The sequence below is a fragment of the Atta colombica genome, unplaced genomic scaffold, assembly GCF_001594045.1.
Source record: "Atta colombica isolate Treedump-2 unplaced genomic scaffold, Acol1.0 scaffold137, whole genome shotgun sequence".
Classification (NCBI taxonomy): Eukaryota; Metazoa; Arthropoda; class Insecta; order Hymenoptera; family Formicidae; genus Atta; species Atta colombica.
In genome coordinates this window covers 63,645-80,604 of record NW_017259225.1, presented here as the reverse complement: position 1 = coordinate 80,604, position 16,960 = coordinate 63,645, and the positions used below count along the sequence as shown (strand labels likewise).

Sequence of the window (16,960 nt, the reverse complement as noted above, 5' to 3'; positions counted from 1 at the left end):
GTTTAAATTATCTCTTCTTTAAAATATTCTTTCCAATATTTATTCTTTAAGTCATCTATATTTGCACTGACATTATGAATTGACTTAAATTGATACTGGGAACAAGGTACTTTGATACTGTACATCAGGAAATATTCCTCATTTCCCACGTTTCAACACATTTCAGTACTATTCATCAGTATAAAAAAGAAAATGTCAATAAATATCTGCATTTGTAAATGCATTGATTAATATTTACATGGAATGGTCGCATCGGCATCATGTATTTTGAGATCGTTTCACTAAACTAAGGATTATTGCACGACTTGCGCAAGAAGGCATCGTTCGTTCTCCAAATTACTAAGCAGATGAACACGTTCAATAGTCTAGCTAAAAAATTTGCTCGTTCCATCATTCGTTATTTACATAAGAGATATCTTATCTCGATGCTTATCGTCAAAATAAAATTACAGCGTATAAGTTTGCTCAACAGATGCCAGTCATCTTTATCACAATTAAACATACAATGCGCCAAGTTATCGCGTGTTATGTATAGAAGACGACAGGTGTCAGACAGGCGTCTCTGTGTCGTTCCGCGTCTTAGCATGCCGAGACTGCGATTGAGCGTTCGAGGACTCGCGTATCACAAGACTCACAGTATCAGAGTAATCCAAGTCTACTCGACGTTCTCCATCCCGCGGTAGACTCCTGTTCGACGACGGCGAACTGCTATTCTCTGCACTGCAGTCATGTTTGAACACGCTGTCTGATTGGGAATGTGTTGGCGTGGACATTTCAGAGACCAGTGGCGTAGATTCGTCATCGCTCTCACCACCGGGTGCCGGTGATCCCGCCGTTGGCGCAGTGCCAATTAAACGGTCCTTTAATCTTGATAGCTTCTCCAGGCTGGAAGTAGGAACCGATATCATTACTTCATTATTAAACGTCGAGGACGAGCGTTTCTTGGTGGACACAGACGATGGCGTGGTCTTCTGGGATATATTTTTCCCCATATATCTCTCATCGGTCGACTTCGATCTGATCGCAGGTTTCGGTGACGAAGGTGGAGAAATAAATAGCGAGGACGGTCTAGTGCTAATGTTGCTGCCGCTTCTCTTTAGGGTCTTATGTGAGCAGGTGGACCTTGTACTTCGTTGAGATGTGATGCTACGCTGAGAATTGGTACGTTGAAGGAACATAGTGGAGTCGTGCGAACTATCATCCGAACTGCCTGGCTCGTCATTAATTGGTACCCAGTGAAACAGCGGACTGGCTTGAAGCAGTACATACTCCGTATCATGTACCGAAATGACAGGTCCTAAAACAGAAGCTCATGTAATATTTGCTTATCATACTGTGTTCTAATTAACTATAATATACATTATGAAGCCATTTAATTCCAAATCATAAAATAGATTTATTCCTTACAAAGGTTTTATATAAAAATTTATCAAGTTATTAAAAAAGATATTTATGATAAAAAGAATGTTTTTCGATTTTTTTTACTCTTATTTCAATTTTCATTCTTCGAAACACTTGGTCATGATAATAATAATTGAAGACTTCTAGACGCAAATTGCAAAGAATGTAATATCAGATATAGTTTCCAAGAAAGTTTTATTACCACTTGCTCTCGTAATAACATAATACTGTTCATAACATAGTTAGCTAATAATCTAGCAATAATATTCATAGTGTACACATAGTACAGGAAATAACGTGGACCGGAGTAATAGGACGCAACTTTTAATTTTATCGCCAACGATCACTTTATATACAATAGTTTTAAAAATATAATACATTGTTATACGTCGTCTCGGTTAGCACAAACATTTTCATAGATATTTGTTTTGTCAACAATGCGTTATCACAGTCTTTTGTACATGAATTGTTCACAGAAAACATCAAACGATTAGCTTTGAGAGTAGTGCCTCTGACATTTTTTTTAAATATTATATAATGCTTACAAATGCAATAGAGTATGGTATATTACCGACTAGGTTGTTTTTTTAATAATGCAATCTTTGTTTGTTCAATATGGCATTATACATCGACATTAAACTACACTGTTAAAAATTTCGAAATTAATTCAAGTAACATGTAACATGTAGCGGTTATAAAATAACTACAAATCCACATAAAATATTTGATATTATGGAGTATATTAAATTTATAATAAAATTGATATTATGAAAAGCATCATTAAATGTTACATACATGTACACAAATATATTTTTCAGTTACAAATACATTAAATTTAATGTAATACAATAAAATTTTATGATATTTTTAATAGTGTAGCTTATAAAATGAGCATCATATTAAACTAGCCTATGAATACGCAATACAATAGTGATCCTATTACAATCGTTTAATGGCTTTCATTTTGTTCTTTCTGCGATATGTATCATTGGTTTCTCGCATTGGCACATGAGTACTTTAAGAAAATTTGTACATGTTTCTACAGAGAATAATCTTTCATTTTGTAAGTTACAAATGGCCTAACAGTATATTTATATATTGTATACCATTTTATTTGGCTTGTCGAGTGCTATTGCGACTATATACATCTTTTGTCGCTAATACTGTCAAGTAATGTTCTACGGACATACAGATGTATAAATAAAACTATAAATAGGATGAAGTATGTCCTTTAAATCTTTCTTTTTCTTTTGACATCACAAAAGTGGCAAGCACCGTCCTTGAATGCAGTGATAATGATACCTAGTCGTTGCACGTTTCGATAGAAGTCACGGCGGAAAAATCTCTGCTTTTGTGATGTACGCAACGTGAGCGATTTATACTTGACGAATTCATTACTTGACGAATATATACATCATCCTATAGTCATCCTATTTCAGATTTGACTAAACGTTAGCACTGTATTCGGCGGAAGTGTCACTGTTTTGGTCAGGCTGCGGTGGCTCTTGCACTATTACCAGAGGCAGTGTAAGTGGTAGGGGAGTAGGCTCACCTGAAGAAAGTGAGTCTGTTGTTGGAGCCACCGCTGGCGATGGCACATCTAAAACATCTTCACAAGCTTCTTCATTCAAGGTCTGCAATGCTCCGCAAATCATTTGCTCCTCTAATGTTACCTGAAACGTATATAATTATATGCATTTTAGCATGTTCATAACAGATAGTATTTTTTACTTGTTGCATATATAAATAAATAAAATTAAATATAAAGATTTTTTTATTTCTTAAAGTAAATACAACAGCTTACCTGAAACTGATACCAAGTGCAAATGTAAATAAACGAAAATTTTTTTGTAAGTTTTCAGTTATAATATCAATTTGTAAATTTATTTATGATTATTTTATATAAACTCATTTAATAATACTTATATCATACCTGTTTTTCCATGATAGATTGTTTATTTTGATCACGGCGAGTTGATCCATCCGTTCTCGATGCTCCTTTCTCTTTTTCAACGTGAGCAGACACACGTATGGAATTATTTGGCAAGGCATGATCTATAACGAATAAAAATGATTCAAAAAATGGTTGAATAAAAAAAGGAGCAAATAAAAAGAAAGATGTCGAATACATACCTTTGCGTAAAATTTGTTCAGATCCTACGGTAAATCGAACACTTCGAGGACCTTCTTCATATGTGAATGACGAGAGTTCCATTTCACGTAGTGATACAATTACCATGCGAAATAATTCCCAATCTCCAAAAGTCATTTTAAATACCTAAAAAATATAAATATATCTAATATTTAAAAATTTCTTTTTGAAAGATACAGCATTCCAAAGATTACTTTTTTCAGTTCTTGCAAATCGCAATGTAATAAAACTCGTCCATTAATATTATTTTCTTTGATGGCTTGCTTATAAATCGGTGCTTGTATTGAATTAAGACTTTCAATTTTGTCGATCAGATCACAAACTCCGTTCACTGATAAGGACGACAGTTTTATTTCTAAAATTTCGGACTGCAAATACAAATAAAGCACTAAGTCACATCTTTTCAACAGCAAAAAATATTCGTACAATTAATTATAATGGTACCGGTAAAGTAGTTGTTACGGAAAGCGGTTTTGTCATTGATTCCATGGAAGGCATTTGCACCCAAGCTGGCGGAACTTGCCATTCGAAGCTTGGCTGATAACCCCACGATGGCGTCGGTGGCACAGATCCCTGCAAACTCGATTGTTTGACAAGTTTCGCATGCCGATTTGTCGATGTGTTTCTTTGTGAAACCCATTGATCAAACGGAACACCGTGACCATGCCAAGTACCACTTTGTTTATGAAATAGATTCATGTCTTCCTCTATACTTTGTTGTTCCTCCTTTATTTTTTTCTTAATGTATGGATCTAGATTAATAGTGAAAGGCAAAAATATTTTCATATCACTAATAAGTAAGCTGGACCGATGAAAAGTGAGAAAAACATCCAGTTTGCGTTCGTCTCTATCTATCTCGAGAAGTGGTTGCACCTCTTTCAGTACTGGAATTTGCGGTCGCACCCTAATAAATATAATATATATATATATATAAGCGATGTAAAAAAAAGGTATTATATAGGTATTATATATTATATATAATATAGGTATTATATATTTTACATGCACATACATTATATAAAATTCACATACTTATCATAAAGACTTTTGAGTGACATATTATCATCCAGAGTTTCCTCATACAAGTCGTAATGAAGAATGAGCCAAGATGTCCTAAAAGGCCATTGCTCAGTAATGTTGATCCAACTAGCTAAGTGATACCAGTTGAAGTCAATCTGGAATGCTTTAAGTAATCGTCCTGAAAGATAACATATACATATGTATAAGATAATATAAACTCATATATTATAATATTATATGCTTATGACTTAATATATTACCGGTAACATAAACAACATTCATTAATCTTCTCATGCTGCGGGGATTCACATCGCTAAAATAATCATCAGTGAGTAACATCTTATTGAGATCTTGTGCGCCGCCCAGTCGATTCAAATTACTGCCAATACTGCTAGCGATCGATTCACTCAATCGCATCTTTCTACTGCCTTTTCTAGTTTGGGGTTTCAATTTTTCGTTGCTGTTCATTATAGCCGATTCCGTACTGAGTCTTCTACTCGATACCGAATGATGCATGGTGCTGGTCGCGGTATAGTTAACACTCTCCTCAGCCTCCGTCCATGCCGTCTTCTTGTAATATTGAGCAGTCTGTTGCGCAACCTTGACTTTACGTAAACCGCTATTTTGCAAGTAGAATGGCAAATGCACCATATTCCGCAAGTAATCATGACCACCGATATTTGATTCCGAGAATAGCCTTCTGCTATTTACTTCTACCGCCTACACGCACAGTATCGGACGATAATTATCATTAAAATAACGAAATTGCGATTTTTTAAATATTTTTATTTTAAAGATTGCTTACCTTAGATATAATATGTGGATCAATTGCGAGTATTACAACAAAAGGATATCCATTATCGCTAAATAAGGCCTGTATAGCGTCCAAAACGAGCAAAACTTTATCCTGTTCGCAACTATCCAAACCATCCACTATTACAACTAGTCTACTTTGTTGAGCCATAAAACTATCCAAGCACTTGACCTATTTAAAATCATATAAGTTATATTACTGCAAAGTTTTAATCATTATTTCAATAGAGTAATTTACCATTTCTGTCATTAAATTGACTTCGCTTTTTAAAGTCTGAATGAATCCTTCACTCTTCAGAGTCTCTAATTTTGATATACTACGTTGAAGATGCCGCCTCTGTGAAAAAACCAATGCCTGCAGTGTTCTACTCCATGTGTACAAATTTGCTATTATACTGATGGCCAATACCAAAGCGATCGATATCATGATAATTTGAGCAGTAACTTGCTCTATCGTGGATCTAAACGCATAATGATATAAGATAAGTAACATAAAAGAGAGAATACTTATATCCGACATATAATTACTTACTCTTTCTTGGAAATATCTACGAGGTACACCGTAAGTATCGAAATACCGACGAGCAAGCTGCATAAGCAGAATTCAAATATGATTACGTAAGGCAAGCAACATAAACGCCTCCATTTCCATGTAGTGGTCGATTTATCCGGTTTTGGCCGAAATGCTCTGTATAATCTGGTAGATAGAGAACCGTAGTCATTCTCAATGGAATCGTACAATGAGCCAACCATCTGCACGACTGCGTTCTCACCGGCAGCAGTCGTACCCACGCGGGTTTGATCTGTGAAGTAAAACTTTATCGGCTGCACTGCTATGCCATCATGACATTGGCTGCCTGGTGGATGACAAAAGATTACTTGCAATAGCAATTTTAGAGCATTCAGCTTGGTGGTTAGCGCTACTGTCAGATTGTACGGCCAGTACCAATCGTACCTATGATTACAGATCTTCGATCAGGACATTGTATATAAAATAAATAGAATTTCACTCCTTGCTGTTTTTCTTACCTCTTATTGGCATACCAGACGAGTATCAAAAAAATATAAACGACAACTAGTAAACTTATTCCAGATGATAGACCAATAATCCACGACTGTAAGACGAGGCCAAGTATGATACCCACAAGTAGAGATATGTGAGCTACTACTAAAAAGAGTAAGGAAGAGAATTGGAATACTGGATCGATCCATTGTCGTGCGAAGTTCTTCATTTCCTCTGAAATAATAGTCGTTAATACTTTTTCATAAAGCTCACGTGTATACAGATATACCATGTATACAGATATAAAATACTCCAAAAGTTTAAATTGTCATAACATAATATTCCATTTAAAATTAAATTTTGAGTTTAATATTTTTTTAAAAAAAGATTTTGTTCTAAATTCTAAATTCATCAAAGAATTATCAGTTCATAGAAATAATTTTTGTGATATTCCGTAAAATTATTAGATAGTAACAACTCATTTGATGATACCTCTTAATTTGTTCAATAAAAATGATTTCCCAGAGCCCCATTTAGCATAAAGACCGACAGTTATTGGCGTAGAAAGCGATGGTTCACTGAGAATGTCTGCTAGTGCACTGCTGTACAAATCGTAACCAAGCATGTTTTCATTGTCCTCATTAGTATTTAAACGCCCTGTAACATTTATCACATTTTTTTATAAAATGAATTAAAACATTAAAAGTATGTTTTCCACATATAATTAAGTTACCAATAATAACGTAACACAAATAATAGCATACGTCTGATTAACTTACGAGCACCGAATATCTGACCAAGCATCGTCTTGGGATGATTGACATCGATGTTGTAGGGGGTTTCACCTTGTCTATTCGGACGATACAATAACTGGCTATTCTTTGGATTCCTCAGTAGTATCTCGACGATCGCTTTTGATCGCGCGCGCATCGCTATGTGTAGTACAGTGTCGCCCTTCTTGTCCGTAGCCGAGACCTTGGCTTTCTTGTCTAAAAGCAATTGCACGATTTCGGCGTTACGCGACCTCACCGCCCGTAATAAAGGCGTGTCGCCGTCTTTCGTGGCAATCTCCAGGTCTGGGTTAGCGTTTAGTAATAATTTGAGTATCGCTATATTGCCTTTCTCTACTGCTATGTAAGTTGCGGTTTTTTTATCCTAAAATATATACGGACGGGGTCGTTAGTTCGATTGGGACGATTCAAAAATATCGCGAGGGTGTCACGAACCTAGCTCGAAGTGGCTTAAGGATACCACAAAACCGGATCCGGATTATCATAAGATCGTCTCTTAAAATATCCATCATACTTGAATCTAGTGATTACTTCAACAAGTTTCACATATCTCACCATATGGAACTCTCGATACAATCTGGCTTACCGAAATGATCAATAATTGAGAACCGCAATGCACAGTGAAAAGTATAATTTTTTCCAAGTCGATCTTCGAGGAAGATACGCAAATATAAGAAAAAATAAGTTGATTCGTACCTTTCCAGCAATGTCGACGTCCGCATATTTTTTCAGCAGTGATTCCACCACGCCTCGATGGCCACCTTTAACCGCGTGAATCAGATTCGTATCACCAACACGATCCTGAATATTAACGTAAGCACCGGCATTTAAAAGAGCATTCGCTATTTCATGATGACCTTCACGGCAAGCAATCGCTAGGGCGGTACAACCATCTTTGTCTAGAGCGTTGACGTTAGGCTTGTGCTCCAATAGTAGCGATACCACTTCCACGTGATTACCGAGGGTTGCCACGACCAGAGCAGTCCATGAATACTACAAGAAAGTCATTAAAAGAATATAAATATCACAAATTAATAATAATAATTTTGATATCTAAAATTAGAAAAGTTCTGAAATATTTCTTGTTATATTAAAACGTTTCTATTCATAATTATACGATAATTTCATATTAGTTTTCATCTTGGAACCTACTCACTTTTCCGTATTATTTTTTATTATGATTTATCGATCTTACCATGCCTGCTGTGTCGACATTGGCCCCAGCTTTAAGAAGATTATCAACAATTTCTATATTTCCCTTGCGTGATGCCCATATAAGTGCCGTTGTGCCATACTGAAAAAATAATGATCTCAAGAGTAAAGCATTGGCCATCGATCTGTAGTACATCCGCTGACGATTACCTTGTCGCCGACATTGACCTTCGCCCCGTGAGCAATGAGATCTTTGACTATATCAGTATAACCCCTGCCAGCGGCCCATACTAACGAGGATATATGAAAATTTCCATGCGCGTTGACGTCAGCTCCGCGCCCCAGCAGCATCGTCACCGTCGTCGACTTACCCTTGTACGTCGCCCACATGAGCGCTGTCCATCCACCCTGCAATAAAAAACCTCCTTCAATTTTTTATCTACACTCTTTTTATCTACTCTTTAATTTTTTTAAACAAAGATATTTATATAATGAGTTTTCATTAATGGCATTATGCCAGGTTAGTAAAGTGTACAACTTCTTCTGACCATGTCTCGATGCTCCAAATCGGCGCCGTGCTCGAGCAATTCGAGACAAATTTCTGTGTGGCCTTCCTTCGCTGCACACAGTAACGCTGTCCAATTATCCTAAGAAATTATATAGAAACGTAAATATACTGAAATTTTTATTTAATATATATAATCAAACGGATACTAACCGCGTCTTCAGCATTAACGTCCGCTCCATGATTGATGAGTTCTCGGACAAAGTGTATTTTTCCTTTAGTTGCTGCAAGGATGAGGGCGGTACTACCGTTCTATTATAAAAGAATAATTTGTCAAAGAAAAGTTCGACAGTTTAAATACAACAACGAAGAACAGGAAGAACTTTCCTTCACGTAGCCATGAATTTTTTATTCATGATTTAATTAACCTAAAGACTATCTATAAATTATTCTTAGATTATTTCTTCTTCAACATTTTCTATCCCATGAGAATGAGATTTTTATCATCTATTTATATCGATTGTTATTATAATTTAATATTCTGGAATTTCTGATTGCACACGATCTTTGAATACGATCTTTTCGAGCGATTCATGATCACTTACCTCATCTCTGTCGTCGACCTGCACTCGCTTATTTTCGAGGAAGCTCTGCAGTCCGACGAGATTATCATCTGAGATATAGCTCGCAAGTGATCGGTAACAAAGCGATACCATCGAGTCAGTCCGATGCAATGTCTATAGAAAAATCAAGAGCGATTGTCATGGGATTTCGATGCAGTGTCCAATTTTTCCTGCTGTTATTAAAAATCCATTAGAAAAACTCGAGAAAAATTAAGTAAATCCAATCGCTGTTCACAGAAAAAACACATATACATGTACGAAATATATAGCAAATTGCACCATTCAATTCCTTTATTCAGAAATATCATAATTGTCGAGTACAAAAAATTTAAAGATAAAAATTTTTGGATCTCTTTGGGTTTATCTAAATTTTATCTTTTAAACGTCTTTTCATTCAAAACTATTTGAACTTTGTACATCTATGCCTCTATTTAATTTAGTTTTCAATAATATATTATGCTTCGACGCAAGTGGTGCAGCTGAGCCACAACGTACTACAGAAATAAGCTTTCAAATTATTGGAATGCGGAGCAAGCACCGATATTGAATCGCCGAAGGCAATCTCGCAAGTATTAATCCAAGCAAATAAATAAAAAAAATATACCTCCTAAGATTTCTGAAATTCTGACTCATACTTCTCGGTTTTTCCTTGTTAAAGCTCGCGCCTGTAAATAGCATCCAGTTTCAACTTCAAAGTAAAAAACGCATTTTTGCTTCGATTCTGAGTTAAAACAGAGATCGATATTATCCAACCGAGTTTTTCCTCTGTTCCTGAACGATATTGGATGTATGATTTTATTTTAATGGCGACAGCAATGAGTATGCGTGAAAGAAATGCGTATTACATATTAACTGTAATCATTTCAATTTAGTTTGCAATTGCATGCAAAGCGTACGTTCTCCATTCGCGACAAAAGATTTAGAGAACGCTGCTTGCGTTTTTCGATCTTGCGGAATGGAATCTGGGTCAGCGATAATGAATGATACACGAATGATAAGGTAACAACTAAGTACTTGTTGGAGAAAGCAGTGAAGCTGCGAACAAAAAGTTAGCAATGTTAATTATAAATTTCAGATGCAAAGCAGAATAAAAGAAATAGAATTATTTTTTTCATGCTCCATTTACACGAATTAACTTTATTATTTATTATTTATTGTTTCTTATTATGTTAATTATTTTTAATTGTTAATTTTCTATTTTTTATTTTATACATATGTAATTTTTTTTCGTTATAATTTTTCGTTTTGTTCGAGATAATTTCATCTATTTTTCTTCTTATTACTTGTTCAACACTCATATTATTTCTCATGCCCAGTTCATACAAAGTAATTAGTGTAAAAAAATTTTGCGCGTTCAGACAATACTTACGACTAAAATCTGACTAAAATCAAATTTGCTCTGCGATCTGTGCACTTTTACATTGCGGAATTTATATACATGTAGATATTATAGTAACATTATAGATGTTATTACTACAAATGTAGGTTAAACATCGAACAGGGATATAATCTTATAATAAATATCGTGTTTTATTTTTTTTTAATCAAAAAAGATCCTGCGGCAATAATTTAATGACATTTCGTCGACATAGTGTATATTATCGATAAAATTTACGCGTATAAATTGACTTGGCATTTACGATATGTAAAAGGATATAATACACTCTGCTAAATACACTCCTTGACGGGATTATACTCATAATCCTGCGATGCGAAAGTCCTGTACTTCCCTCATATAACAGCGATAATAGTAAATAATAGTAAACTTTGCTACAAATTATATTGGAGTGGAATAAAAGTTCACAATATTATACAAACTTCAACATTCAGCAGCTATAACTTCGTTAAAAATGAAAAGAATATAAATTTTAAAAAAGAGTTTAAAAGTTAAAAATCTCTATTTTCGGAAGGTCACATGTTTTTTGAATTTCTGTGAATTTGATAATTTTTACGTTTTGTAGAAACATATATGACATAAATGAAGTAAAGCGCTATGATCCAATAAATTACACAAATCACATAAATATTATTAATGTTAAATCCAGATATTTTTAATAATCTTGTTAATAATTCACGTTTTGGAACTAAAAATACGAGTAAATACTTGATGAAAGAATACGAAAGGCGATCTGTTAGAAATGTGAATCCGGTTTCTGATGCAAAGTCAAAATTCTAAAACGTGCTTCAGCGTCGATTCTCAAATCAGAAACGTCTCTCAGTCTGAGAGAAAAGTTTTTTTTTTTTCAATGTCTAGAATCGCTTACAGGGATTATAGCACCATTCGTCGTTTACTACGGTCCGAGCTCTACTGAATAAAAATTCGATGCAGGAGTACAAACGCATATAAGCACACATACACAGAGATATATTAGATCAGGTCTATTTCATGCGGTTGATTTTGTCACTATGCTGAAATATCTGGCAGTCGCATGGCTTAGTATTATATGCATCAAAGCAGATGATACTGATGCGCGCTTTATGTCGAGATAAAATCAATATCACTGTGTTAATTTGCAAGTGTCGACGGATATGGCGTGAGCATTAGCTGTCAAATCGATGACAGAAGTCGAGCAAGATTCCACTATGTGCGCACGTGGTATTTGCCGTTGCGTCTCCAAAATTTTTTCTGACACGTGGCACTAATGCGTTTTATTGTATAATTATATAATTCACAGATATTAATCTATCATATATATGATATATTAGATTTATCAAATTATCTACTAGTCATGACTATAGTTTGTTATTAAATTAAAGATACAGTAATAATTTTCAAGCCATGAAGGGTTTGTGATTAAAAATTTTTGAAATGTAATTAACTTCAATTAAATTTTGTATGTTTATCTCGAGATTGAAAAAATACTTTTAGAATTTCAGAGTGGCAAGATTAATATTCATAAAAATGTAATCGTTCAGCTTTTCAATTGTAGTAATCTTTTCGTAATATTTCGAGAAATTATTTAATTCATATTAATATGACGTAGGACAATAGACAATTTAATTATTGTCTAAGATAATTATTAAATTATTTAATAATTATCTAGCTATTAGATGGCCATGACATTCAGTTCCTACTGATTACAGATTAGTTATCAGTTATAAATGCAACAAGTCCGATAAGATAAAAGCTTGAGTTATGTCGACAACGGAAGCATTGACGGTCTTCGGCGGCCTGCAATTGCAACAATTAGTATTCTATTATTTGTAACGAAAGCGTCATCATCGTTTCAGCTCGGTTCGATCTTAAACAGGCGTGTCAATGTAAAGCGCAAATTATTTTAACCACAGCATGTGCTAGTATACGAATTAATCAAATCTAATGTTATAGAGTCACTTACGTCAATATCTAGCCAATCTGACACGTGATATTATCGTCGTACGGGTTTATGCTCAATAAAGTAATGACAAAAAAATTTTAATTTTTCTCATTTGTTCGCTTTATCAGCGTAATTTCGTTATTTCACGCCCATTCTTTTAATAAACATTGAAAATTCAGTTGTTAAAACTATTATTACAATTACTTAAAAAATTCAGGCTAAAAATAAATTCACTATTTGTACGATCTCTTTTAATTCCGTGCCAGATTCGAATAGTTCTTAGGTACATGATGTCATATTTAGAGTAAGGGCTCTTTCAATTCCGATTAACGCTAATCAATAGTTAACTCAATCACGTGATTGCCAACGTGAACCAAATATAAAAGAGGAAGAGAGAGGAGATATTCTGATATATTAAACTGTTGTTGGCACTTCTGCGAGTTAATTGTCGATTATTTAATCAGAAATTGATGAAAGAGGTCCTAAGTAAGGCCCTTCGAATCATAAATCTATATTATCTACTTTAGTTTCTAAATATTATTTGTTAATATTTCATATTATATTAGCTTTTCCCAAATCAGAAATGTTTTACTTGATTGAAAAAAATAGCCAAACTTTTAATGGGTGTTAATAAAAAAAAAAAAAATGTTAACAAAAATGACGAAACGACGTGCATCCTGACTCTACACTAACCGCCTGTGAATGCCTTCGGATGGCGAAGTTAAACTTGCGACCGATACCATCGGTGGCTGGCGCTGTGAAGGTGATGGAAGGTACGTGAATATGTGAGAACACATGATGATGATGGTGATGATGATTGTGCAAGTGATGATGGTAGTCCTCGTCGTGCCAGGTCGCAGGATGTGACTCGGGTATGTGAAGACGAAGAAACGACCTTAATCCGCGACGCGTTCTATCAATGGAAATGTCATCGCTGATGGTGGTGGAAGTGGTTGACAGATTCGACAACGTGGCACTTCGTTGCAGATTGTAATCTCCATTCGGTAAGAGGGAATTCGGCACACCGGGAATAGCTCCAAGCAAGCTGGGAGCCAAACTCGAACAGATAGCTGCGTTTGCTATGCTGGACTTTCGGATTGGATTCACGCTGGTGCCAGCTAGGATATCATCAAAGGTTGGTGACTTTTGATTGGTTTCCGTCGCAGGATTTAGCAAGGTTTGGTTCAAATCAGAATTTGTAATCGGCAACGTTAATCTGCGACTACTGCTGGATTTCTCATCGAAACTGTCTCGAATAACGGCTATCAATGGTTGTGGTACTGCATTATGTATTTTTTCGACATCCGAGCGTTCTTTCACACTTGTCGATCGTTCTGATAATGTCGAGAAACGAAAATGTTCGCTAGATCCCGAAGGAACCTTTAAGAAATCCGGCGTCAATTGAGATTGCTTCGATTTAGCCGTAGTAGTTGGTTTCGTAGGAGTGCGCATTGGGTGATCGCTGATTGATGAAGGTTGAAACCTCGCAGATGACTCCTTCGTAATGACATCTTCGTGTTTGAGCGAAGGGAAGACATCGTCAGACTCCGTCATCGGCACTGACAATCTTCGTGTTTCGACTTTCGAAATCACATCACTGCCCTTATTGTATTCTTCTTTTGTGTTACGACGATCTGATATTGCGTACTCGTCTATATTGTTCGGTGACGAGCCGGAGTTTTCCAACGATTGTAAGCATTTAAAGATGCGATCTCTCATGTATAAAGTAGAAGTTGCAAATTCAAAGCTAGGTGAGACCAATTTTGAAGAAATCTCCGCTTTTGTAACGCTGGTCTTTCTTTCGATTTTTGTCGAATCGTCATCAGAGGTTGTTTGTGAAATACTTTTTTCCGATTCTTTTGTTGGTACGGCTTTGTCCTCCTTTCCATTATCATCGTCTTCATCGAAACTATTACGGAATAACGCCGCCGCAATTCTAATACGTTCGTCTTTGGCCTTCCGCATGGCATTCTCTTTGAACTGTCTATTCAGCACGAAAATCGAAAACAGCTTTCATTTGCTATGAAGAAAATATGCACACGTAGAATTACCGAATTTTAACACTTAAATACATTTTTGATTATGTAAAAATAATTCTTTCATGAATATAACAAGAAACAATACAATTCGGCTTTACAACAATCAAATGTTTCTTAAAGAAAAAATTTACTACTTTGAGAATAATATATACATCGATTTAATGCAAATAAATATATTAACGTTTTACATAAATATTATATAAATACACTCGTTAACAAATTAATCGCAAATAAATTTATAAAATTTTGCATAACTTCAATAATCATAACTCCATGAAAAATGAATATATAATATTAAAAAGTTTTTTTCATTCAAGGACAGAATCCATACTTTAAGATTTTCATAAATTTTGAATTCATCTTTATTTCCGCCTGTAATCTCAAAATTTATCTTTTTATTTGCCCTTGAAAATAAAAAAAAACTTTTTAAATATATCCATTTTTCAGAGTTACGTTTACTTAAAGTTACGCAAAATTTTAATATAAATTTATGTTGCGATAATTTTGTTGACGAGTATATGAATTTAAAATGAAAGTGTCTTTTAAAAGATTGTGTCTCTTAAAAAAAAAAAGATATAATTTATATCATTTTTTAGAACACAATTTAATTGATAGATTAAATAGATGTATGATTCACATAATGATTTATAGTTTTTTTTAAAAAACACGATTATAAAAACGCAATGTGTTAATATGAAAAAAAATTGTGAATGTATGTATATATCACTACTTAAGACGACTAAACGCTTCTTAAAAAGCTATAAATCTATAATTTTAAGATACAGTCATAATTTTTTTACCAAATTATCATACGACGATAAAAAACTAAAAACAATTAATTAAATATTGAAACTAGTACACAATCAAATTCAAACATGTACAAACATAAATTCAATTTCTAAAACTGGATAAGTGCACTGAGAAAAAAATATAGTTAATTTTAATAAATATTTAATTCAATACTGCCAACTAAACATTTACTTATAATAAGTAAATATTTGTTCAATAAAAAAATTAAATAAAAAATTAGTTCAATAAAAAATTAGATTGTTAAATCAAATTAACATTTCTTGTATCAAATAAATATATCTTTATATTTAATAAATATTTAGTTGGCAGTATTCAATTAAATATTTATTAAAATTGACTATATGTTTTTCAGTGTTTACACAATTAAATACAGATTGTGATTAAGTCTATTATTTTGCTATCTCCTAGCAAAATTGGAAGACCCAACTCACCACTATATCTGTTTCAATCTCTGCTACTGTGAATAGAGTTAAATCTCTCCCCGAGGAACCGCGACTGTAAGATTATTTTAAATCATTGGTATACCGTAAAAAACGGACCCTCGACAAAGTGGTGAGTCGCAGCATTTTTTCCAAATTTCGCGTAGTCATCCAGCTGATCGGGTCTCACTGATATGCGGCCAACGGCTTCACGATCTCGCGCGACTTCTTCCTCGTCGTTAGGAGACAATTGCAGAATGTCGACTCAGAACAGTAACCGAGCGAGACACCAACGACGTCAGCAAATCGCTCGAGAACAACGTTTAGCGGATACATATCACGCGACATTTATATATCGCGGTGGGATCTCTTTAACTTCGTGTACATACACACAGTTTGAATCGCGTAACGGCGCGTGCTGTGTGTCGTCAACATCGTAAGCTTTTTGGTTCGAAAACTGTTTTCTCTTCACGCGATTATTTTAATTCAATGTTGAGATTCATAAACTGTTATTACAAATATTATAAACAGAATGTATGTAACTAATTTTGTAACAAACGAAAAAATAATATTTTATAAGACAATAAAATATGTTTTAAGATAATTTTGAAGTCATATAATACTGATTTGATTGTGACGGAAAATTTTCTAAAAGTATTTCATGTACAAGATACATAAAAACAAAATTTACAAATATTTTTCATGATTTAATTTTTACTTTACGTAAAAAATTAGAGCAAACTTGTTAGAAATGTTTCGCTATATCTAACGCACAGTGAGAATCAAACTGCAAATTTTTGACTTTTAATACTACAAAAGTCGAAAAAAATGTGTTTTGCTTGTATGATATACTCATATTTTATACAGAAAAATAAATTCCGCCTAAAGTATATCATTACATTATAATCCGTAAAA

General features: G+C 34.2%; 1 protein-coding gene across 6 annotated transcripts in view; it reads right to left on the bottom strand.

Moving 5' to 3' along the window:
- The window catches only part of LOC108684678 (kinase D-interacting substrate of 220 kDa), a 35,642-nt gene continuing 18,682 nt past the window's right edge, over positions 1-16,960 (bottom strand). For 4 of the 6 annotated variants that reach the window (XM_018189126.1, XM_018189128.1, XM_018189127.1 and 1 more), the window contains 20 exons: positions 9,443-9,574; positions 9,051-9,149; positions 8,881-8,979; positions 8,543-8,740; positions 8,376-8,474; positions 7,877-8,173; positions 7,169-7,544; positions 6,882-7,046; positions 6,416-6,623; positions 5,919-6,341; positions 5,625-5,847; positions 5,379-5,558; positions 4,834-5,293; positions 4,586-4,751; positions 3,998-4,457; positions 3,748-3,921; positions 3,535-3,679; positions 3,335-3,456; positions 2,954-3,074; positions 1-1,297 (listed from right to left, as the gene is read on the bottom strand). In XM_018189126.1, coding sequence (XP_018044615.1) covers positions 549-1,297; positions 2,954-3,074; positions 3,335-3,456; positions 3,535-3,679; positions 3,748-3,921; positions 3,998-4,457; positions 4,586-4,751; positions 4,834-5,293; positions 5,379-5,558; positions 5,625-5,847; positions 5,919-6,341; positions 6,416-6,623; positions 6,882-7,046; positions 7,169-7,544; positions 7,877-8,173; positions 8,376-8,474; positions 8,543-8,740; positions 8,881-8,979; positions 9,051-9,149; positions 9,443-9,553 — 4,875 coding nt within the window. In that variant the 5' untranslated portion in view covers positions 9,554-9,574 and the 3' untranslated portion in view covers positions 1-548. Of the gene's footprint in view, positions 1,298-2,953; positions 3,075-3,334; positions 3,457-3,534; positions 3,680-3,747; positions 3,922-3,997; positions 4,458-4,585; positions 4,752-4,833; positions 5,294-5,378; positions 5,559-5,624; positions 5,848-5,918; positions 6,342-6,415; positions 6,624-6,881; positions 7,047-7,168; positions 7,545-7,876; positions 8,174-8,375; positions 8,475-8,542; positions 8,741-8,880; positions 8,980-9,050; positions 9,150-9,442; positions 9,575-10,064; positions 10,100-13,470; positions 14,780-16,960 lie in introns of those variants that run through there. The other 2 variants (XM_018189131.1, XM_018189129.1) reach the window with 2 other exon arrangements.